Source organism: Diachasma alloeum, unplaced genomic scaffold (assembly GCF_001412515.2).
Source record: "Diachasma alloeum isolate Michigan unplaced genomic scaffold, Dall2.0 Dall_scaffold_00325, whole genome shotgun sequence".
NCBI classification, from domain to species: Eukaryota; Metazoa; Arthropoda; class Insecta; order Hymenoptera; family Braconidae; genus Diachasma; species Diachasma alloeum.
Window position 1 is genome coordinate 357,372 of NW_021680464.1, and position 25,201 is coordinate 382,572.

Consider the following 25,201-nt stretch of genomic DNA (forward strand, 5'->3'; position numbering starts at 1 on the left):
TTCAATGATCATGACCAGTTTCAACCGGTTAAACATCACCGGATTTTTGGTTCGTCGTTTTCCATTATCTGGGGGCACATTATCTCGTTCGCGTGCCAGGCGCATGCGAGAACTTTGCTCGCAAAAAGTCTCATATTAACTCCTCATTAATGATCTATTAATACAAAGTGTTTAAAGATTGGTGATAACGGTTTCCTCGAGACATTCTATGTAACTGACTTTTCAATTGCAGGATTGGAAAAATTAAATTAAAATAATGTGGACACATATTTGATGACTTCTGACAGGAACAAGCAACTTCGAAGGAAGATTTAAACGATGTAAAACTCAAATATTATAGTGTTATTATACTGACAATGATTGTTATTCTGTTCAATAGTTAATTTTTTGGTTGTTTTTTCAAATATGTCATTATAATCGTCAGGCATTACTATTTCATGAGTAATTCAGCTGAATTTCAATGATTTTCACCTTTTGTTGGTCACTGTACATGACCCTGCGACCTCGGTCGGCTCCACGGAGATTTTGATTTTTTCTTTTTTTTCAAAACTTATTTTATTTACTCATTTTATTACTCATTTATTTTCATTTTTTTGCTTATTTTATTCTTAGCACAAACAATAAGAATATTTAATGCTTTTAAAAGGAGCAATGATCTTTAAATATACTGCTATGGAAAACCATAATTAAAAATGCAATGTTCAAAACTCGGAACACAGCGACAATTAAACATATTTCAATTTTACTGAGTTTGGAAATTCTGGAATTTTTACTGAAAAGTAGAAATTCCATTTGCTTGTGCAATTGAAGATTTGAAATACTTTTTTCAATTTTTCATCTTGAATTACGTCGTTTACGCCAGGAGGAAAATTATGGGATGAATGCAAGGGAAAGTTACTACCTATCATGTAGTTTGAGTTGTTCGCTCGTAAACAAGAGAGCTCTATCTTTTGTCCTACATTTTTATGCTCTGTGGCATTCTATGTCAAATTCATAAGCTGATTCCACATATCTCAACAAAATCTAAGGAAGAAAGTTAACTATGAATTTATATCTTTGAGCCGACGTACGAAAAAATCTGATAAACTCACCGAATTTGGTAGGAAATTCTATTGAACCTTCTATTAGTTTTTGGCTGATTCTGTTGAGAAATTTCGCAGCTTATCTGCGTTTTTTTTTCAATAGAAATGTGTAATGAAAAAAATTCCATAGGAAAAGTCAATGGGATTGGATTTTCAACATAATTTTTCTGCTCTAATTTTATTTTTTTTTGTTTTTGTTTTTAAATGAAAAAAAAGTGGAAAAATAGAGTGGAAAAAACACTAAAATTTTATGTGAAAATGTATCGAGACGTAATTCTACTAATTTTATTAATAGAAGAGTTTCTATTGGAAAATTGTTCCAATAGAATTTTTTGTCATACTCTCTAGGTTTTTCTATAAAATTTATTTTTGCGTGCCTTGAGCGTAGAAAGTTCTACAATAAAAGTATTTATTGATTTACAAGTTATGTTTTTTTAATTGAATATTAAGATACATTCTTTTAGAATTTTCTCTTTAAAAAATTGCTAAGAAAAACCTAGCGCATTCGCTAACAAATTATATTGGGATTCTATTGAGATTCCACTGGAAATTGTATAATTCCTATAAAAATGATTGAGTATAAATTTTATAATTTCTTTTCAACTGCTTTTTTGGTTTCGCGGTACAACATTCGTTTCCAAAAATTTATAAAATTTGTGCCCAGAGATTTTTATAGAAAAATCGGCATCTCTTGAGTTGTTCCTAACAATAATATTTTTCATCACAATTCTCCGGAAAAATTAACAGCATGACAATAGAATTACGAATTTCATTTTTCATCACTTGTGCGTAAATGGAAATTTCACGCACGTGAAATCCCCGCGTGCGTAAAATCCCTCTTCACACTCATTACAATGAAAAATAGCCTGCGATAGCCAGGAACAGGGGTGTTCGACCCGCGGACGGGTAGCGCTGCACACCCGGAGAGAAATGGTCAGTAAAAATTACGGAACCTTCTGGAAAAATTCCGTGACAGTTCCGTAAAATTTCCTACAACCACATTTCGCTCCTGAATTACGGGAAAGATACGTCAATTTTATTGAATATTTATTTCCGTGCACCTCACACATCAAAAACCATCTTTTCGCATTTGTATCGAAATATCCTATCAACAAACATCGAGCTCAGAGTTCTTCCATTGATTAGTTATTTTTTTAAAAAACTTCAATATCCGAGAAATCTGATCCGTTTTAGTTCCAGTTATTACCTTTTTTCTAATTATTAATAGAATTAATAGAATTCTCCAGTTATTCTCAACTTCTGCGAACAGTTATCCGGTTTTCTAAAAATGTTGAACTTGAAAATTATGAAACGAGACCAAGCAAGCAGATACGAAGACATTTCATCACTATTTCAACGAATTCACGTACGAACGAATTTACTAGAGAAACCGAGCGCATGCACTAAGGAATCTCATTGGGTTTTGATTGCTACATACTCTTTTAAACAGAAAAATTTGATTTAAAAAAAGTGTATTCTTTTCGCTACCACTCATTCTGTTTTGAGATGTTTTTATAGAAATCACTCACAATAATTTTGTTCACTGCATTTTTTACTTTTATTATTAAACAAATCAAGCAAAAGAGCTTACAAAAATTAAGCCACCAATTTTTTTTACAGAATTTCAAACGAATCAGTTGTATAGAACTATCCAAATCTATTGATGTTTCGAGTAAAATATTTTCGATCGAAAATTTCTACTGAAAGACAACCGCCCCGAACAACTACGAAATTTTTCACTGCAACTTCAGTAGAATTTCTCAGCAACTGCACTCACTTTTTACATTCATTTTTGCCACACGTGTTCACTCTAAAAAGCTGATCCCCACAGAGTCCCTGGAATTTATGTGGCAAGGAAAAGCTCTGAGAGCAATGCAGGACTCAGGATTATCTCGCAGTGAGGTCGGTAAAAGTGGAGAGAAAATTATGAAAATTTTCAGAAAAAAGGAGAACAGTGATGCGTCAAAGGTGGACGAAACGTGCTGGGTTTTTTATCATGTAGGGCATCATGATAAGAATATCAGCTTTCTCTCGGACTTGAAAATATCACCAATATCGCTGACCAAAACAGACACGCGTTCGTTGAATTGTTGTTGATGGGAGGGAACAGAGATTAGAAAAAGCCATAGATACTGAATAAAAACTTGAACTGCTTGCGTTCAGGGGTCAGCGCTGGAGTCGGGTGGCAATTATCATTGTTTTTTTTTCTCTGAATCCGATAGGGGGGGGAGACAGGGTGGTTTCTATATATGTTGAACGGAGTGTTTACTTATAAGCAAGTCGAGTGAGGGAATCGAAATTAGAAAGTGGCGGAAAGCTCGTGGTTAAGACAGTTACGATAAAACTCACCGTTTACTCATTACTTCATTTGCATCGCAATGAGTCGCTTTGGTGCACTTGCCGATGGTTCTCTGTCCATCATGGGCAGGAGCTCCAGCTGCCTGGAAGCATCGGTACAATCCTTTGGAGGCAGGAACAGAGAGCGAAAGCGAGTTGCATTCAGTGGGAATGGAAATGGACGGGGGGCACCTGAAGATTTTTTGCGATTGGGGGTGCAGCCTAATCCCAGTGCTAGTCATGATGATGGCAGGTGAGACATTAATTAAAAATTCAGTAGCGAAGTGGTCACGCAGTTCAAGTCGATTTTGGCTATTGGCCAATTTTCAATGAATATCTCGAATTCTAAGGGAGATAGCAAAATTTTTCTTATAATCTTTTTAGTAGCACTCAATTTACTCTGCAAAAAAGGTTATTATGAAAATTTCGCTCGCTCCCTTAAATTCGGAAATATTTCTGGAAAACTCAACTAAAGACTAAATTGACTTAACCCGTTTGACCACTTCGCTGCTGAATTGTGTCACATTAAGGGGAGACGGATGCTTTTTGTCTATATCAAATTCTAGAATTGTGTTTTCGCCGAGAATTATTAATTTTTATCTATGAAACTAGTTTGTTGACTCGACCATTGCATTGTTGAATCAATGAAGTAGTTTTATTAATAATTAAGAAATAATTGCACGAGAAAACCCAATTCTAAAAGTTCATATCGACACAGGGATTTACCAATATGATATCTGGTGGCTTTTTTCTGTCATGAGACTCGGAATTTAGGCTCAAAAAGGCGTATTTTACGGTCAAAATAAAAATGTAAATTACGCCCAAACAAAGCGTCTTGCAAGATTTACTTATGCACAATTTACGGGAAAAAGACATCGTATTTTACGCTGAAAATAACTTTTTTTTCTTTAACGTTACTTACGGGTAAGTAAACGTAAAATAACGAAAAAATCATCATAAATTATGTTTATGTAACCGTCATTTACGAATACGAAATAAACTTCACGCGTAAAATACATTTCAGAAAGCGGAAAAGACGAATTCTTCAACGTAATTTACGTTTAGGTTTTTTGTGAATTTTCTTGTAAATTTTCTTGAAGGTGATAAATTCATTCTATTGAATTTTAAGAAGTTTTAGCTCAATTATTCATATTTCATTAAAAATTGCAGTAAAATGCGACAATTCTATCTCATTTTCATTTAAAACTATTGGATTTTGATTGAAATTTCAAATCCCATGAGATTTCGCCCCTTGAATAGAATTCAATATCACTCTCTTGGAAATTGCTGCTAGATTGTGCATGAAATTAACCAATTAATAATTGAATTCAATTAATGAAAATCTACATCAATAAGTATGTCACGTCCATTAAATTCACTAAATTCATTGAATTAACTAATTAATTCAGTAGCGAAGCTGTAAAACGATTTCACTCAGTTTTGCTCTTAGCCGAGTTTTCGAGGAATATCTCCGAACCTAAGGCAGATAACGAAATTTTCATCATTACCTTTTTCATAGAGCGAATTAAGGGCTACAAAAAAGATCATGATAATAATTTGGCTACCTTCCTCAGATTTCGAGAAATTAATTGAAAACCGGGCAATAGCAAAAATCGACTTGAACCGTTTTACCGCTTCGCCACTGAATTAATGGAATAATCAATTAATTTTGATCTCCATGTCTGAAACGCTGCAAAAAATTATGTTTCCAGAGATAAATATGAAATTGGTGCTTATGGTTACGGCAAGAATAACGTAAAACTCCTGTACGTGAAGCGCGAAGACAAATATCACCACGAAATTCGGGAGTACGAAGTGGACATTCACCTCCGTCTAGGTTCCCAGAAGGACTACCTAGAGGGTGACAATCGTGACATAATTGCCACTGACAGCCAGAAGAACACAGTCTACCTTCTCGCTAAGAAATACGGCGTCAAATCACCGGAAGAATTCGGTATTCTTCTCTGCGCACACTTTCTCTACACCTACAAACACGTAGAGGAAGTCCACGTCAACGTCGAGGAGTATCCGTGGATGCGTCACCAGGTAGACGGTCTGCCGCACAATCATGCTTTCATCTTCAATCCAACAACGAGGAGATACTGTCAAGTGACGCAACTCAGAAACGGTAATTGGAAAATTGGTGTTTGTTCAGACTCAAAGATCGGCTGACCCGGATTTCAACGAAGCACTCACGTTTTTTTTGTTTGAGGAGTGATGAAAATGCACTTCTTTCGCGTAATTTTCTTGAGAATTACATTTTTCGTAACTTTTCCGTTAAGATTCTGTAGTGGGGAAGGAAAACGTGACGAGCGAATTTTCTGTCGTTTGTGAAATCCTGTTATTATATTGAATTGTTTTGGGGATTCATTTTTTTAAGAAAAAAATTCTGTTGACATTTTCTCCTAAAACCATTAGTCATCAAGATAGATTTACACACTGTCCAAATTTCTGTCTGAATTTCTCAATAAGAGATCTTAGAATTCAAGTCAAGTGCCTGAATTCTCAGTATTTCTTGGGAAATTATTAACAAATAGACGATTATGTTTCAGTAAACACTGAATATGCTTATCACATACTTCAGAAAACACTTAATTTCTCTCGAATTCCATTCTGTAACAGGTCGAAGTTTACATTTTGTTTTTCACTGAATAATCTCCTTGCAAGTGGTTATGGGAACAGATATTAAAGGCAACTCATTTTCAAGGTAGATTTACACACAGTTGAAATTCCTATTTGAATTTCTCAATAAGAGATCTTAAAATTCAAGTCAAATTCGTGAATTCTCAGAATCCCACCGAAAATTACCAACAAATGGACGACTATTTTCTAAGAAATACTGAATATACACGTCACATTGTCCAGAAAATATTCAATAACTCCAAAAATTCAATAATTTCATAATTTCATGTGACAATGAGAGAATTCCACATCACGTTAAATACAAAATAATCTCTAAACATTAACGAATGCATAACGAAATTTCACGCTCCGCCGTTTTCTCCTAAAATGACTCTTTCCCAAGACCACTCACAACTATTCGAAATATCGAATAGAATTTTCCACAAAAAGAAGAACTACATAATCACTACAATTCTTCCCCATCTCCACAATGCGAAAAATGAAATGAATACTTGATAATGCACCTATTCACACAAAAGAGAGGCCCGTGAATAATTCCATTCTGAATTTTTCCAAAAATTACCATAAACACAAAAACTCTCCACTCTATTCCAGACTCACCAAGAATTCGAGGTGGTTTGAAAGACCTGCGCGTGCTGAAGACAACACAGAGCTCATTCACGGATTTCATTCAGGATGAATACCGAACATTACCCGATGCAAATGACCGTATTTTCAGTACCGTCGTAACCGCCTCCTGGGACTTCTCCACAGCGACAGGTGTGAATTTCGACAAGGTCTGGGAAACAGTTCGCGCCTGCATCCTCCAGAATTTCGCGGGTCCCGCGAGCACTGGTATTTACTCCCCAAGCGTTCAAAACACCCTCTACCTCGCTGAGAAGTGTGTCTTGGACAAGGTTAATCAGGTAAAAATTCCATGCAAAAACCTTTTACCACTCAATTTAAATTGTTAATTCCTTACATAATGAGTTTAGGAAGTACCTCACTGTTTATTTTGACAACTTCTTCTCCCCAGATCTACAGTATCGAGATGCGAATGCCTAATAAACACTATTTCGACCTCGACTTGAGTAAATTCCCGAAATTGGTGGAAGGAGAAAATAAAGAAGTTTATTTGCCAGTTGACAAACCGTCGGGGATTATCTATGCGCAATTGAATAGGAAGGACATCTCTTCTAAACTCTAACACAAACTCAATTTTTTTAAATACTAGAATATTTATTAAACAGGAATGCCAAAAGGAAAATGTTAATGATTAAGATAATGAGTAATGATCATTCTTTATACAGTATTTTTATGTGCTCGAAAATATCCAATGTAAAAAGTTAGTTGTAAGATTTTTTTAAATAAATTGCTATAAACAATAAAGAACATTTTTTTAAATAATCTACTGGCAATCTGCTTCCCAATGCTCCTGTCTGATGATGGAAATTGAATCTTTTTTTGTCAACAATTAATTAAATTTTTTTAAATACATTTTAATGAATTAAAGCCATAACATATTTCATTTCTACTATATATTCGTAATGAGGTCCCAGATGGTCATGAATGGTGACCACAAACAGACATCGGCAGAATCATAAATTTTAAATAAAATTAAAGTTTGAAGGAATCAATAAGAAATAGTACTCATCAATTTCAAATTATTAAAGTCGTCACTAATTAAATATCAAAATTTCGAGTTATTTTATCAATTAATAATTGAGTTCGAAGGGCTGACGATTATTTGGCTAATCGGAAATCCCTTTTATGAAATTTGGAAATATTTGCCCAGTAGTCCATTTACAATTCCACATTTTCAATTATTAAATTCATAATCAAATTAAATTCTTGATTCTAGCGTTAGAGAAAGGATTGATGGCATCTGATGTTTGGCGATATTCGTTTAGACTGTTTCTGATTTTCCATCTCTTTACATTGCTGTACTCTGATCTCAGTTATTAATTATATTCCGGTATTGCACTCCTCGCTAACTCTCTCACCTAGATATTTACTCTTAGAAAAATATTTTTTGTAAACTTAAAATGTTATTTTCTTTATTTTACTTGTATTGGAATGTATGGAACCTTCTCTGTCATAGGGAGTCCTTCCCTATGAACCCCTATTCTTACCTATTCTTTGTTGAGACAGATGAATTAATAATAAAATAATAAAAAATAAATAAAAAATACAATTAAATTGAAAATTTAAAATATCAATTGTTTTATAATTTTCAAATTTCACCCCAAATATTACTAAAGTTAACGATTGATGCCGATCCCTGATGACAAATACCAGAATAATGTGTGAATCACTAAAAAATCAATAACAGGGTTCACTGTTATTGTCATTCTACGACGCGTAGCGTCCGTGAAGCGCTGCCTTACGGCCGGAATAACAAAAAAGAAATATATATATTTTAATGATAAAAAACTATTACTCATCATAAAAAAATTCTTTGAAGGAACAAATAATAGTAATGATAATTATGAATAATACTTCTGTTATTTCTTTACAAAAATCGCGGCGAAGAAATTTTTATTCATATGTTTGACAACAAAGATTCAATTTGCTTTCTCAAATTTAACAATAATAAGAGCGAATATTAACTTGTTTAACGAATATAAATTAATACAGCGCGTTTCGTAATTTTTATCTAAATCTCCTGTGAAAAATTACGGTACGGTCACTTAAATTTTCTGAGTCGATTCCATAATCGGTGAGCGAATTGTGAGTTCCGTAATTTTTATCTAAATCTCCTGTGAAAAATTACGGTACGGTCACTTAAATTTTCTGAGTCGATTCCATAATCGGTGAGCGAATTGTGAGTTCCGTAATTTTTATCTAAATCTCCTGTGAAAAATTACGGTACGGTCACTTAAATTTTCTGAGTCGATTCCATAATCGGTGAGCGAATTGTGAGTTCCGTAATTTTTATCTAAATCTCCTGTGAAAAATTACGGTACGGTCACTTAAATTTTCTGAGTCGATTCCATAATCGGTGAGCGAATTGTGAGTTCCGTAATTTTTATCTAAATCTCCTGTGAAAAATTACGGTACGGTCACTTAAATTTTCTGAGTCGATTCCATAATCGGTGAGCGAATTGTGAGTTCCGTAATTTTTATCTAAATCTCCTGTGAAAAATTACGGTACGGTCACTTAAATTTTCTGAGTCGATTCCATAATCGGTGAGCGAATTGTGAGTTCCGTAATTTTTATCTAAATCTCCTGTGAAAAATTACGGTACGGTCACTTAAATTTTCTGAGTCGATTCCATAATCGGTGAGCGAATTGTGAGTTCCGTAATTTTTACTGAACATTTCTCTCCATGCGCGAAGCGCGCTCCCTTTCCTAGTAATCAATAAAAAAAGATTATCATGCCCCATTGCCAAAAGTAATCATTATGACCGGCGTTAAAAAGAAATTGGTGTCAGATGCCCTATCTCTTTATTCTCTTATCTAGGAAACTAGATGCTCTTTCATGCCCCACGTTAAGAGACCGACTCCGAGGCACGTAGAGAGAGAGAAGCGGCCTAGGTATGCCTCTTTATCTCCCGGCTTCATACATGATTTTTCAACACACCGATTTCTACACACATCCTTTGGCACTCCCGTCGCTTTGACACGGTGTCTCACCACTCCTCAAACAACTGAATAAAAAGGGAAATGAGGGGGGAAGGTATTTCAGTGAAATCATGGAAATATTTGACTGTAACAAACACACGATGTCATAAGAGTATCGGCACTTGCACACGCTGAATCAGTGGCGTTTTTTCCTCCATCGAGTGATGATCTATGAATATACCTGAAGATGTTTCAACAGTTTTTCTTGAGTTTATTTGTACTCAAGTGCGCCCTCAGTGCCGGGATAAATTCGCATAGGGAGACTATAACTACTTGCGGCGGCGATTTCTCGGGGTACGAGTATACAGTAACATCCCCGAATTATCCTCAAAATTACCCGGAGAATGTCGACTGTGTCTACGTTCTTCGGGGGAGTCCTCGAGCCAAGTGCAATCAGATGTTCAATCTGCAGTTTTTGGATTTCTCCCTGAGACCCTCGGAAAATTGCCAAGGGGATTTCGTGGAGATTGGTGACAGGAGTTTATTCTGTGGAAGCGTTGGAGGAATTCGGAGGTATCCGGGAATGGATAATAGCTTGAGAATTAGATTTCACAGTGGTAAAAGGGGAAATGGGAGCGTTGGGAGGGGTTTCAAAATCACTGTGACGACGTTACCGTGTCCTTCAGAGAGAGACAATTCGTAAGTTTATCAGGATTGAATTTACGAAGAGTATTTCATTCTCAGTTTTTTTCCACATAAATTTTGCAATTTGAGGTTTTTTTCTGAATTAAGAAACAAATTGAGTCAATCTTTCCTCAACATTTCTGTTTTTCATTTTTTCGGGAAATATATAATAATTTTTTGGTATGAAATCGATTCTGGGTGTAATTATGAATATTGACAAATTTGTTGTGATTTAGAAAGAATAATTTTCAGGATCGAAAATTGATTGTTGATAATTAAATAACTAATAATATAAAAAAATTAATCATCAATAATTAATTAATAATTAATTTAATAATAATAACCAGTCAATTGTTAATTGTTGATTGTTAAGTATTAAATGTTTACTAGTGACGGTGTTGATCAATTATGAAAGTTTAAGTGGCCTTGCGGGCAATCAATTTCCATTAATTTGTTAAAATGTCGGGATCAGTGTCGACCTTGCGGCCTCACAAATTGACGAAAATTTATTTACCGCAAGGCCACTTAATCCCTTATAAAAAGATGTATATTTTTTCAGAATTTTAAAAATTTTCAATTCGAGACTTTCAAATAGAAAATAATAAATTTTTGCAAAATGTTCAATATTTTAGTGTTACATGTAGTTGAAATGTTGAAGAGATTGTTCACCAGAAAGAAAAATAATTCTTAAAGCATATTGTTTACAATTCGATTACGTTCCCTCAATAAAAACACGTCATGCTCATGGAGGAAAATTAATCGAATCCAATTCCCCTGATTCCAGAAGTTTCCACCACCCATCGAGATTCGACGAGAACCGAGAGGATAATTTCATCCCCGGAGTGGAGCCACTGACCGAAGAGCCCTCATCCGCTCCCCAACAAATCTCCTCCAACCACATTTACCCAGTCTACCGTCCAGCCTCACAATTCACTTTAGAGGACCACATTCTCTCTAAAAACTTCCAAACAGCTGACAACCCCGTCCTCTCCGTGATTCCACTCGAAACCTCGTCTCCCTCCAGCCCCCCTAAATTATTCCCGGCCAACCCCCCCGAAAAGTCGCATCTCGTAAAAAATGTAAACACTGATTTCCCCCGGCCCGTGAAAATATCCTCTTACTTCTTCGCCTCTCCGGAGTCCGAAGCCCCCCCAAAGCTTCAAGAGCCCTCTCAACTCCTCTCCGAACAACTTCCTCCCACTCACAGAAGAACCCCCCCCTTCCGACAATCCCAAGCAGACCCACTTTCGTCAAATTTCCGAGAAGCCGCAACAGTTTCACCGATTGGCAATCAATTATCCAGATTAGAAGACTTCAACCAATTGAACGATAAAATCGGAATACCAGCTGCTTCTTACGGTCTTCCCGGATCGATAGCCTACCCCCAAATATCTGACCTAAAACCGGGGGAAGTGTTGGACACACCTCGAGATGTCGATTGCTTCGGAAAAGTAAATGTCAACAGCGGCCGAGGACCCTCACTAGGAAATGATTATCCCCGAAATGCTTTCGCCCCCGCAGGCTCATATCCGGCGACAACCTACGGTCAGCCGGGCTCATCCTTCCTCTCACCGAGTAACCCAGCGCCTCCACCACCCACGCAGTATCTGCCGAGTGTCCCGAGGCCGAGTGGCTTCATTCCAACCCAGAATCCGGGCATCTACTTCCCCGGAATTGGAGCGAGACTAGGTCAATGCTGCGGCAGTCTGTTCTCTGGTCAAAGGTTTCTCCTAACCAGCCCTGGATTTCCGACTCTGCTTTACAATGGGAATAGTTACGAGTGTGTATACAACATCGCTCCTCACTCCCAGAACGTCTGTCGTCTCCGCTTGAACTTCAAGTTCTTTAATCTGGGGACTGAAGACTCTTTCTGCAGCGGCGGACACTTGGAGATCGACGGCAGGAGGTACTGCGGGTGTAAGACTGGTCTGAGTGTCGTCTCCGATGTGCCTAATCTCCTAGTGAAGACTATTGGGGTAAGATACATGGGGCTCCCCAGGACGAAGCTGAATGGGTTTGTGATGGAAGTCGTTCAGGAGAGTTGTGGGTATCCTGTCTTGGCCAGGAGCAAGAAGGACGTTGGTAACGGAACATTTGGTCATGATGATGGTGGGGAGAGGAAGGGAACTGCTGTCAGGGTGAAGAGGAACCTGGGGTACTCCTACGCCAAACCAAATATTCCTTTCGACCAGCCTGGAGCACCACCTGGACATGCGGGGGACATTGGACACCTGGGATTCACTTCTTCGACTAGATGTCAGGCTCTGAGCTTCATCGATTGGACTCTGGCTGCCAAGGAGGTGTACCTCAAGGGTGCAAGGTGCACTTCAGGGGGCGGGGGGCGAATCCCAGATTATCCGAATTATCCAGGAGGATATTTTCCTCCTAATTATCCAGGCAATGGGAACGGACTCCCTGGTTACCCAGGTGGTAATCTTCCACCTAACTATCCGGGCAATGGATTTCCTAATTATCCGGGAGGTGGAAACTTTCCGCCCAGTTATCCAGGAATAGGAACTGGACTGCCTATTTATCCATCGAATGGAAATCCAGGTGGCGCGCCAGGCTATCCCCCGAGCAATGGGATTCCCCCGAATTCAGGGAATTGCGAGACCGTTTCAGTCGTCGAAGGAATATTTTCATCGCCGTTTTATCCCAGCCCCTACCCCAACAATGTCAACAGGTGCTGGAGGTTCTATAGATCACCGATAGGATGTAGACTTCAATTATCCTTCTTGGATTTTGATGTGGAATCGAGTCAGGGATGTGTCAAGGATTATCTCAGTATCAGTGGGCAGAATAATAGGTTTTGTGGAAGGACATTGGCTGGAAGTAAAAGTAAGATTACATGATTGATCATTGATTAATGGATGAGTTGCATCATGACAATTGTTTTTTTTCTTTTGAAAAACGAATCTCAGTATTTTGAAGAATTCTTCAAGGTAGTTTATTGTTTTCAGCACTCCTTGGCTTTCCAACAAGCAACTTCATCGACATCCGTTTCATCTCCGATGACTTTGGCACTGGAAAAGGATTTACCATCGGATTCACCCAGCTTCCATGCCAAGTCGAAGCGAATCGTTAATTACTAGTTTATTATTATTTAGGTTAATAGGTTCATTGCGTAATTTTGTACTCAATTTTTTACTCTACGTGTTATACTCAACTCAACATATTTTTATAATCGACGAGGGAGAATGAAATGATAGAGTCAGAGCACTTATAATTAGTTTATTGACAATTTGAATTAAAATCGTTTGACACTTTATAATACTTATCTGGGTATTGATCATCACCTTCAATTATCATTCTGGAGAGGCCATTCAATAGACATCGTCTATACCCTTGATACTAAATTGCTACAATTGGCAACATCGATTAGCAGAAGTTATTCGTTAAACTTTATATTCAGTAAACACGTGATGATGATGTTTTTATTTCGATTAACAATGGATATTGTGCCACCTTGATTGTCCTGACTAGAAATACTGTATGATGTTCATTCCGTCGTCTCTAAATGAGCGTCAGTGAAAATAAAGAAACAACTGGACAGCTGTGAAGTGTAAGCTCGAGGGAATGATCTTCCTGAGTAGGACCGGAAACTTTATTTAGTAAGCGATTTGATTAGCTATTTTGTTGCCAGACTTTTCATTAAACGAAGTTTCCGATCCCATCCGTGATGTAGACTTTTCGGTGTCATCTAAATCATTTCATCTTTCATTAATGAGGTAAATATAGCGCGCCATTACTTCCGAGTTCAACGCAACGGTCGTCTATAAAATTACGGATTGCGAGCGTCAAATCGTGGGTGCAAAAGGAAGAAAAAGGAAGGGTTACTTCAATAGAAAAGAGGTAGAGCAGTTTTACTGAACAATGCTATACTTTTTGAACAACTTCATCCAAATATTTAGTGTATCATGAAAAATATTGCTCTATGAGATGACAATGTTCAGTGAAAACTTGATAATTCAAGGATTGGCTTGAACTTGAAAAATCTTCTATTGAAATTTGACTCTCAGTCCTAGTGTCTCAAGAAGTACGGGGACAATTACTGAAGTCGTCTCTCTCCAATCCATAACAACATGCCCTTTAGTTGACTCCAATTGCAATTTTGAACCTCAGCAAGTTCTCAAATGACTGCAATTCCTTTTAAATTGACAAAAAACGTCTTTAAATGTGGAAACAATGTACTTAATTCATGAAATATTCTTTCCTTGCGTCTCTGTGGTGTCAACAATGTGATGAAATTATATCTTTCTATTGTTGCCTCTAAACTTTCAGATCGCGTTTTACCATGGAATTTTGTTGCGTAAATTCTCAATGAACGTTCGATAAAAGTGTCTACAGAAAGCGCTAGGCTATTCTACAATTTTTTTCGGGGTGTGTACTCCTCCGATTGTAGGATTGAAAGTCAAACTTTCAAGAAGCATATGCGCCTTGGAAACATTAATAGAAGCTTAAGCCGACCCAGATCTTCGATACAGATTCACCCCGCTAATGAATCTACATTCCTCCCCGAGAAAAAAAGGTTCTAAAACATCATCCTTTCTTTGCAAAAGTGTCGCGAGCTATATGGAACAGTAGATTGCCCTTGTTGAGTGAATTTACCCGGAAGAATTGGTGACTTTTGCTCTTAGCGCAGACAACCATTAAAAACGCTTCAGGCCCCTTTTATCACATGAGTTGATAATTACACCCACGATTCTCAGCTCGCTCCCACTCTTCATAAGTTTCTCATTGAGCTGTTATAAATGAACTTAGAGTAATTTTGCATCTGTACTGAGCTACTTTCGACGCCCGAGAAAACGAATATTAGTGAAAACAGTGTTGACAGGCCTGCGACGATTGCAGTAATGAACAGTGCGGGATTTGTTTCCCTGGCGTACGTCATGCAGTGCCACCAGTAATTGATAGACATCCTCGCGCGAAGGTGTGCACAGGTGGGTAGAATCGTAGTCGTAGGTGTTTCGTGATCTATAAGCACGGGAAAGTAAGCAACTGGAGGGCAATCATCACCGTTTAAAGCTCATTATACATTATGTTTTACCTGCCGTTCTGACGTTTCCAGGTGTAACGACTGTTGTATCGCGATCGCTTCAACATAGAGCGAATGTCCTGGTGGTCATCCTGGAAATCGTCCGGGGCGCCGGGATCCTCCATTATGATCAGCGGGGAGTTCCAGGACGGCAGGCGCAGTAGCGATGACAGGTAACTGGACAATCGATTGAGCTTGACTTCCTCAAAATCCTCTGGTATTGTGTCATCTGAAGACAGAAAAAGGTTTTCTCGAAATTGTACTGGGCTGTCATGCTTGCCGTTTACTGATGCTCCAATAAGTCAGACTAATTGGCGCTTGAAGTTTGTTGAAGTGAATTCAGAAGTTGGAATTGGGGAGAAGTTTGTTCGGAGACATTTAGCGAGTGATGGCTTCCGATATCGTTAGGGAGGTGGAATCTGGTGTTTATGATTGATAGTTGAGGAACGAAATTATCTTGAGAGGGAGAAAATTCTTATTTCTAGGAAGATGCTCATCTGTGGCGTTTGATGATGAGAGGAACGAACTTCTTGACTTGGGAATTTAGCTGATAAAACTTCAGTGGAAAAATATAAGTTCTGCAATATCTGCGCGAAAAGTTTACTTTTCGGGACGGTTTAACGGGCGTTAAGTGGTTGTTTTCCACACGGTGTGATCTAATGATGAAATCTACTATGGATTGGCATTAAAACTTTATAACAAACTTATTATTAAAAAATTCGATTTGCTTTTTGCATTAATTCCCGTAAAAATGTGTAACTTCTCCTACACTTTTAAATAGATGAGAGACTTTTAAATAGTTTGTTCTTGGAAAAAGGTGTATAAATACTGATTTTTTCTAAGAATTCTAAGAATTCTTGCGCATTAGTGTTTAATTTTTTTCCGAACTTCATTTGCTCAGTTTATTTCTTTTTGTCTTTGGGGAACTACATCCACGTAGTTTATTAAGGTAGTATTAGTTGGACGACACGGTTTATTATTTTATTAAGGTAGAGTACATTTAACAGAGAATCGAACGATCAGGGAATTCTATTAACGTCGATGTATTTCAGTGCAAGTGTAAATGAATGTATATAGATTGACGATATGTGTCTGCGGATTTCATCCTGAAAATCCTTTTAAGAATATCCTCACGTAGGTAACCTTTTTGAATCCTTTCCCCCCGTTATGACGTTCATACAAAGATCACAGAAATAGTCAGAACGATGTAAACGATTTCGATTCAGACTTCTATAATGAGAATGTGGAAGGGCATTCAGTTGGACTTCGGAAAACTTTACACTGACAATATAATGACAATGTAATGTCACCAGAGGGGGAAGATCTTCACCTCCACGTGGAATGTTGTTATTCTTAAACTGGTAAAGTGCCCCTAAACTGCATTCTAACTAGTTTCAATCTGTTTGCTGTGGGGGCTTCATTCCTCTAGGGATTACAGCTGGAAAAATCAGTTCGGATATTATCACCTGGATCTTTCCACCCACGAAGTCTCCTACAAGTCCCCCATTAGACAAATCGCATTTTACGCACGTATCGTATGCGCCGAGAGGTGAATGCAGATTATGATGAATGAATAATTCATAAAACGATCAACTCACCTAATTGATCGAAAACAGCGCCATCAAATCCACCGAACAGTGGGTTCTCCTCTCCACTCAATACTTGTGGATTATATCTCGCGAGTTTATTCAAGTTTGGTAAATCACTCGTGTCGCCAGAATCAATTTCCTGTAATCGTTGGGGGAAAAGTTTTAAGCTGATGAGATCCTTCGGTTGGGCCATGCCTCCGGAGGGAATGAGCATTTCGTTGTGACGATCGGGTTTCGGGAAGTCCAGGGGCTCCGTTCTGGAGGTGACAGTGTGGATTAGGGCCAGGTAACAGGTAACAAGAAGAAGACTCCACATCTGAATAATAAAAGTTTAAATGGGAAATGTAGCACAATTTGCATTTGAATTAGGGTTTAATGGTGAAACGATGGTATTTGTAACAATTCTTGGGTGAAATTCCTGGTAAACTTCTGGGGAATTTTTAGGAAGAGACAGGTTCAGTACAATTTGAAGGAATTTCCTCATTGAAAATTCACAATTCTATGGAAAAGTCAATGGAAACTGTAAATATCAATTAAATTGATTAAAATGTGTAAAATTCGGTGTAAAATTGAAAATAAATACTCAAGTTTTTATAGAAAATTCAATAAAATTACGGAATGTGTGACTTCTTGCCGCTTTAGAATTTGAAGTTTCATTGAATATTGCATAAAATTACTAATTTCCTCATTTTTCCTCTCTCTCAAACGAATTAAATGTTCTCTTGAAAGTTACTACTAAACTGACATTCAAATTTCATTTCTTTTGTAACTATGTACACAAGTTGAAATAGTGTCTTAAATTAAGACGCACAGTCGTTCATTAAAATACTTTTGTCTCCATTTCCACGACCTTTTCAGACAAACATATTTTAAAAGAAAACAAACGTGTCTTGAATTACGACATCATTGTTTCCTGTATAATTACCAAAATGAAAATGTTTTCAATTGGGCACTCAACATTTTTAAATGTGAGTAATTGCTCTGCTGTCATCACTGAAATGTTCACAGAGATAAGCAGAGTTCGGCATAATGTCGGAGTGAAATTATTTCATTCATTCATTAAATAAAAAATCAGTCAACTGTATTGTGCAATTTTTACATTTTTATTGAATTTATATAACCCGACGACCTGGCGCAGTGGGTAAGAGGGTTGCCTCACATGCGAGAGCTTTCGGGTTCGATTCCCGGTCGGGGAGAATGGTGATGATCTAACCATTCAAAGTCTTGATCAAGCGGCCGCTACAATAGATCTTGATAGATTTAGGTGGCATAGGGCGCTTTGTGCGGCTAGTCGCTCCATTCTAGTATTCTATTGAATTTATCATAAAAATTTTCAAAAGTTTTGCATATTTTATAAGCCACTAATTGCCTTCGAAAGATTGACGATTATTTGATTGATCTAAAAAATCAAGTTCGGAAATTTACAATTAATTGTTTAATAGCTAATTGAATATTTCAATTACTTTCAAGAAGATTAGTGAATTTTAATTATTTCAAGGTAAACTTCTTTTGAAATTACTAAAATGCAGTGATTTCCACACAAACTTGTTCTCTAAATTTTAGTGGCTAAATTCATAAAACGGAATTCCGCTTAATGTCAAATATCCCCAAAGGTTAGGGATAAATTTAAAAAATCTTTCTGTCAAAGTAAGACAACGGGCTGAGCCCAGATAGAATCTAAATTAAAACCCAGTGAAACATGAGTTGGCGCGGAAATGATGTTTGGAAATTTCCCCCGTCGTCTGTCGTTAAAAAATCAACCTACTCTAGCGTTAAAAGCGTTGAAAGCGACTGCAAAAATGGTACGTCTCTCCAATGAAACCCTAAAGGGTTTTTCCCCACCCCCTTGCATAGTTAAAAGTCAATTATAGCTTGATGATGATGTTTCTAGTGACGGCGTTAATTACCCCATTGAAACGCCCACTGTGTTGAGCACGTTGTTTCAATATATTTTGCGGATGGAAATTGTGCTATTGACGGTCTGTTTATTCGAGTAGCTACTTCATCAGAAGGATGGTTACATGTAACACGACGTCACTACTAGTCAAATATTGATCAAAGCCGATATGTGAACCCTTCGTGACTCAGCAGTTGATTGAAGCAGTTAGCTTTAATTAGATATCCCTCAGGAGTAGAGATTAAGTAGTAACTCTCGGGTTAATGTTGCAAAATGCAATTAATTGTGCGACGAATCAAGTTCTCTCCGGTGAGTACTCACTGGATTACTAACGAGACAATTTTTTTCGTGTCCTTCACAGCTCATATTTTCCTCTGGTAATCGTTCGGACGTATATATTTTCTTACGTGAATGGGTTCTTCAGAAATATTCTTGCGAGGTAATCCAGGGTGTTATTTCTACTGGGGGTCGTAACAGTTTCACTGATTTGATTTTTTCAACGTCTCCGGGAATTTGCGTGACGGATTGCCCGGATAGTTGAACTGACTTGGCTGAGATTTACTCGGGACACCGTTACGGCGGAGAGAATTTTTATTTTACGAGCTAACTTTGCTTATTTTTCATTGTTGCAGAGAAAATTGTTCGGTTTCTGGGGAAAATTGTTTGAGTGATGGAAGGGTTTATGAACGAAGTTACGATTAAAAGATATGGTTTATTGAGAAATGGGGAAATTTTTCTCCTGTAGCCACTTCGAGAGAACAATTTTAAGAACCGGAAGGTGAAGATTTTCAAAAAGCATTATTTATATATATTTTCTATACGTTTAAAACCAAATTTAAGTCAATCTATTGAAAATTGCGTCATAAGGACACTTTTGAAAATTTCGCCAATGAAAAAATCAAAATTTATTTTTACATTAAAAGTGAAGTAGTAAAATCATCAACACGATAAATCAAGGCCTCTGAGACTTTGAAATTTCAATGCAGTCTCCCCTTAATTGAAAAACGGAGAAATCTTCAATAGAATAATTTATATAAAAAATGAATATATTTTGATGTTTCTATACTATTTATTCTTTAACATTGTGTCGATGGAAATTTCTCGGGACTAATTTTCAAAATTGTTTTGCCTAATTTTTTTATTAACACAAGAAAAAAATACGGAAAAGTTCAAGATTTACGCCGAAAATTTCTACAGCAAATATCTCAATAGAATAAGTTGTGTAGAAAAATCAAGATATATCAATTTTCTTCCATTAGAAATGTTGATAAAAAATGCGGAATACAAATACAATTTATAATCATGTCATAATGCTTCATTTGGATAATTGAAACATTTTTATTTGAATAAGTATGAATTTATTAATAGCCAATAAAACTGGTGTTAAAATGAATATAATAATTTTAAATAAAACATTTTATGGCTTCAACATTCAAGTTAAAAAATATTTCTCTCAAAAATCGTGTTTTTAAATTTTTAATTGAAATAAAATTCTACAACAAATCGCTGTAACCTTCTGATGTAATCGAGAGCCATACCGAAACAACTTTAAAATTTAATTCATCTTAACCGAATTTTTACTCGTGTCAAATTAAATTTGACTTTTATTCTACCACTTTCATTATACCGACTCTCAATTTTTACTATGTTCAACACTAAATTTTAATGAAATTGTTATTCATTTCCACAGTTTGTATCAAGGAAGTAGAATCATAGGAAATGTGAAGAAACCATAAAGTACACTAGATTATGCTCATTTCGCTTATAATTTAAGCTCAACTTATAAGCAACACATCGCGAATTGACAATAATCTAGAGCAATTTATTGTTTTCTCGATTATTATATACAGTATACATATATTATATACAGTTCTCGATTACTATATTCACACACGGAGAGAAATGTTTGGTAAATATTACTCACAGTTTGCTCACCGATTACGGAATCGACTCACAAAATTTAAGTGACGGCATCGTAATTTTTCACAGGAGATTCAGACAAGAATTACGGAACGCTCTGGAAAAATTCCGTGACAGTTCTGTAAAATTTCGTACAACCACATTTCGCTCCGGAATTACGGAAAAGATCCGTAATTTTTATTGAATATTTCTGTCCATGCACAGTAAAAAATATTTTATATTTTTTCCGTGCGCTGTGCCCTACTCCACTCAATTCAAAATCCAAAACTATTTTTCAATCTTGTAAACTTTCCCGTATGATAAGACTTTTCCATATGGAAAAACAAAATGAAAACCCGGAAATGAAAGCCGATAGTTTGTCGTACATTGTTGGCCTCTGAACTGCGGTGGAAACTCGGGAACTGCTATCGGGTAAAACCGACGGAAACTTGTTGCTCGCTGAATGCCTACCCCACCAGGCAATGCTATCAAAGCCCACTTCTCTCATTCCTCGGTTTAGACCTGAAGGCTTCCCACTGGGTGGTCGTGATACACTCGGTCAAATGGGTCACATGTCCATGGGGGTGGACGCCAAAGAATCATAACACCCGGCTTAAAAATTGTTCATTTCTTTTCACGCCATGAGAGAGATTATTCTCAAAAATAATTTTTTATGAAGCGAGGAGAAAAAAAGCCTTCAAAATTTTTTCATTTATTATTTCGTGAGGGTTTTCGAAATGAGTGGGCGTACAATAGAAATAAATAAGTCAAGAAGATGAATATCGAAGAAATGCAAGAACTTCTGGAAATAGTTTTACTATTCAAACTTTGGAGCTCGAAATTTGATCTTTCATTTTGAGCCGGTTGGAAACATTTTAACATTGTGGAGAAATTTGAAAGTCGACTTGGCAAGGAAATAATTTCTGGTCACCTTTAACCGCAGACAGAAAAGAGTTCATTAAAATTTTCGGAGAACTCGTCATTGAAAAATCACCATTTGAAAAGTCACCATTTTAAAATAGGGAAAAAACCCGGAGAGAAATTCTCTAGAAACAATCTAGTGCTAGTACGGGAAAAAAGCGCAAAATGACGGGTAGGGAAAAATTCCTGTGCTGGTCGAAAAAATTTTGATTTTCAGGGACATGTCACTGATTTCCAGAATCATGTTAGTGATTTTCAGTGACAAAATCACGAATTTTTCGAGTAATGTTGCTGATTTTCAGGAGTTATCTCTAATTTTTGGGAATCGATCGCCAAATTTCAGTGATAAAAATCACTGATAATGGGGTGAATATCAGAGAAAGGTCTCATGCTTTAAAATATTTTCGTACTCAAGTATGCTTTTGTTGCACATGAACTCATCACATCGCGCAGAAGAATCATCAATCTGCAAGTATTTATTGTTTTCATAATTTTTTTAATGATCTTCCAATGTTTGTGATAAATGAGAATTTATTCCAGTTTCGTGAAACGCAAACATTCTGAGATTTAAGGATATCCAAGTACTTTGGCTATTTTTTTCTCCAGTGAATGCTTTTCCTTTTGAGCCTCGTTTGATTCTAAGCTTCCGGACATTTTACACTGATTTTCACATTTAAACTTTGCAGGTCTGAATTTGAATCTCGACATTAAACCGCCAGAAAACATTTTAAAAATCTGAAAAAATTGAAAGTTTACTTTTGGAGGAAGATTGATGCAATAATTTAAAAATTCCAATTTTCGAAAATGACATTAACATTTTCTATAATTACATTATAAACAATCAATTTTCACCATAAAAATCATTGGTTGAGAATCTAACTAATTTATTCACGTTCAGAATTTTACCAGAAATCGATTGAATGCCTAAAAAATAATCTTTCCGAAAGTTTAAACAGTTGTAATTTTTTATTTATAAACAACGAATGTTTAAAAAATAATAATTTTGTGCAAAATATAATTTAAATGCCGCTGAATATTTATGATTTTGAAAGCGGTTGAATGTATAGCATGGTTTGTACCAAACTGTAACCGACACTTAAATATCCTTAAGCCATTAAAAATAATTTACTTCTCTCAAGTAAATATGTTGGAAATTTTTCTCACATATGAGGAAATATGAGGAGAAAATGAGGAGTAAATATGAATATTCCCACCTATGAGAAAATTTTTCTCTCAGCATATTGACATTCTAAATAAAAGTCAAAAGTCATGCATAAAATAATTTTGCATTTTAACGGTAAATTGAAATTGAAGTTTCCCTCGATAATTCACAAATTCATCCTGAATTTTATTTCGGTCTCTGCCTGAAAATAATCACAATAAAAACCAGATTCTACTCACGTTTGAGGGTTAATTCCCTTTGTGAATGAAAAATCCCTCCAACTAACGATATCCCTGTATCGTCGAAAATTTCACAGTACCACCGATTCTATAATCCCCTCAATAATCGAATAATCCGCACAATCCGTTTAGATTAATTCAACGCTCCCAACAGTTCAAAGGAAAAGAATAAATTTCCTATGTGCGCACAGTGCAGCAGTCACGTGACTCGCTAGAACAGTGACCGGTTCGGTTGCCAAACGCTCAAGTTCTGACGTCGCACAAGCGTCGCGACGCCTTATATAGCATGTGCAACCCCCGCGAGACGAGCGGGCAGAGGCGGCAATCACCTCGACATCTCGTTACAATAATCACGATGTTGATCCCTGCCCTTTGTTTCCCCAGTTTTTTCGAGTTAAATCAGTTTTCTACTCAAAGCATTGATATTGCTATTTATGTTTGTTCGATCGAGCGAGAAAATATTTGAATCCTGAAATGACAATTTTTCATTGAGAAATGTCGGCGAGAAAATTGTTTTTCCTTCTCACTTTTTCTATTCTCCAATTGATGAATTGATTATGGCAGCGAATGAACTGACGTACACGGAGGAAAATTATGTAGAGAAATTCTAGTGTTAGCGCGGGAAAAAGGGCGCAATGTGGTAGCCTGGGAAAAATTTCGGTGCCGGTACTGGAAATTTTATTGAGTAGAATGTGAATTTTTCCTGTTCTTGAATGAAATCCCCGGAAATATTATCTTCACAGCACTAGAATTTTTCATAACCAGTGGATTAGGATTATTTCCAGTTTCAGTACTAGAATTTTTCAATGAATTCTTCTCCGTCTCATGAAAAAATTTGTATCGACAAGTCGATATTCCTGCGGTAACAATTAAGCTCATTCAGGTTATTTACGACTTCTATTGTATTTTATGTTTTGTTAAATTACATTCAATCTTAAGACACTAGTCTGTTTCAGGTTTCGATTGTTTAATAGATTTTTAGGTGATATTTCGCAATTGATTTCGTTTTGGAGTTTGTTTTAAGTATCTCTTTACATTTGTCCCCTTGACTGATGAAGAAACTTCAAATTAAAATGCTTACATAAGATAAATTTAACTTGATGAGAATTTGTTTAATTAATTAGATGATGATTGAGTTCAATTCGAATGGAAAATAACGATTTGAGTATTGAGTAATTGAATACTTGAGTACTTCCCCGGGAAAAATTGTTCTCAAAAGTTGAATGAATTGAGTGTTCGGTTGCAACATATCTTTGCGACACGTCTTTAGAATTTATTTCTGGAATGAGGTGCATCGAAAAATCTAAATCTAGCGCTGGGATTTTTTTCACTGAAAAACCTGTATTTCTTACCTGGAATTGAACAGCTAAAGTGAACTTCTACATAATAAGCCATCGAAGGGCTTGAGGAGATTTTGCGTGAGAAAAATCGAATCGATTATAAACGACTAATTACCATGCTCACACAGTTAACCTTCACCCTCCACTGTGCACACGTGCTGCGTGACTTTCTCCTCAGGCACTTGAATAACTTGGCTGGCTGCAGGGAGCTCTCTAATTATTGTGGTTCTCATCACAGATTCTATCGAAATTGTCCCACACTAAATTGAGGTAATTTCTAATGGTGTCTCTCCACCTCTTGTTGTTGAGATTCTACCCACTGAGCGAGAGAAATGGTTATCATTTGTCGCTGGTAAGCCTCCGGGACTCCTCACAAATTTGGATTGATTCGTGACTAATAGGTTCTGGTTTATAATCGAGAATTTCTGGTCACCTATGATCGCAGACAGAAAAGGATTCACTGAAATTTTCGGAGAACTCGTCATTGAAAAATCACCATTTGACGAGAAAAAGAGTGGAAACTGTAAACTTCAGCAGAACAATTTCATGAATTTGAAAATTTTTCTAAAATTCAGATGAATTCAACTGTCAAAATAGGGAAAAAACAGAGAGAAATTCTCTAGAAAAATTCTAGTGCTAGCACGGGAAAAAAGCACAAAATGACAGGTGGGGGAAAATTTCTGCGCTGGTGTTTTGTATAAAAACAAAGGATTTTATTCTACGTTATTTTATGAAATAGCGAAACATAATTTAAAAAATGTTATTCACATGAGTTAATCATACTGAATTTCACAAAGCTGTAAACTGATTCATGACTATTCAACCAATC

At 36.5% G+C, this 25,201-nt stretch overlaps 3 protein-coding genes across 4 annotated transcripts; 2 read left to right on the forward strand and 1 right to left on the reverse strand.

Moving 5' to 3' along the window:
* Positions 1–3,375: 3,375 nt before the first annotated feature.
* LOC107040184 (uricase) lies at positions 3,376–7,368 on the forward strand. Its single transcript, XM_015260139.2, has 4 exons — positions 3,376–3,672; positions 5,132–5,547; positions 6,657–6,967; positions 7,078–7,368. The coding sequence occupies exons 1-4, from the start codon at positions 3,461–3,463 to the stop codon at positions 7,246–7,248; spliced, it is 1,110 nt and encodes a 369-aa protein (XP_015115625.1). The 5' UTR covers positions 3,376–3,460; the 3' UTR covers positions 7,249–7,368.
* A 2,485-nt stretch (positions 7,369–9,853) lies between these two features.
* LOC107040175 lies at positions 9,854–13,830 on the forward strand. The gene is made up of 3 exons (XM_015260127.2): positions 9,854–10,305; positions 11,075–13,128; positions 13,251–13,830. Exons 1-3 carry the CDS (start codon positions 9,854–9,856, stop codon positions 13,373–13,375), a joined length of 2,631 nt encoding a protein of 876 aa, XP_015115613.1. The 3' UTR covers positions 13,376–13,830.
* On the reverse strand, positions 13,507–23,267 carry LOC107040176. Of its 2 annotated transcripts, none has more exons than XM_015260129.1 (4): positions 23,033–23,267; positions 16,924–17,230; positions 15,338–15,554; positions 13,507–15,264 (listed from the first exon to the last, which is right to left on the reverse strand). In XM_015260129.1, exons 2-4 carry the CDS (start codon positions 17,228–17,230, stop codon positions 15,075–15,077), a joined length of 714 nt encoding a protein of 237 aa, XP_015115615.1. In that variant the 5' UTR covers positions 23,033–23,267; the 3' UTR covers positions 13,507–15,074. The 2 variants fall into 2 exon arrangements, with proteins under 2 accessions (XP_015115615.1, XP_015115614.1); XM_015260128.1 differs by having other exon boundaries at positions 13,507–15,288.
* Positions 23,268–25,201: the final 1,934 nt, after the last annotated feature.

Excerpts from the sequence above, each read along its gene's own strand:
- LOC107040184 (XM_015260139.2), top strand. The coding sequence starts at position 3,461 with ATGAGTCGCTTTGGTGCACTTGCCGATGGTTCTCTGTCCATCATGGGC. Across the intron at positions 3,673-5,131 it reads GCTAGTCATGATGATGGCAG|AGATAAATATGAAATTGGTG; the intron begins GTGAGACATTAA and ends TTATGTTTCCAG. Across the intron at positions 5,548-6,656 it reads AGTGACGCAACTCAGAAACG|ACTCACCAAGAATTCGAGGT; the intron begins GTAATTGGAAAA and ends ACTCTATTCCAG.
- LOC107040175 (XM_015260127.2), top strand. The coding sequence starts at position 9,854 with ATGTTTCAACAGTTTTTCTTGAGTTTATTTGTACTCAAGTGCGCCCTC. Across the intron at positions 10,306-11,074 it reads CCTTCAGAGAGAGACAATTC|AAGTTTCCACCACCCATCGA; the intron begins GTAAGTTTATCA and ends CCCTGATTCCAG. Across the intron at positions 13,129-13,250 it reads GACATTGGCTGGAAGTAAAA|CACTCCTTGGCTTTCCAACA; the intron begins GTAAGATTACAT and ends TATTGTTTTCAG.
- LOC107040176 (XM_015260128.1), bottom strand. The coding sequence starts at position 17,230 with ATGTGGAGTCTTCTTCTTGTTACCTGTTACCTGGCCCTAATCCACACT. Across the intron at positions 15,555-16,923 it reads CGCTGTTTTCGATCAATTAG|ATGACACAATACCAGAGGAT; the intron begins GTGAGTTGATCG and ends TTCTGTCTTCAG. Across the intron at positions 15,289-15,337 it reads TGGAAACGTCAGAACGGCAG|TTGCTTACTTTCCCGTGCTT; the intron begins GTAAAACATAAT and ends ATTGCCCTCCAG.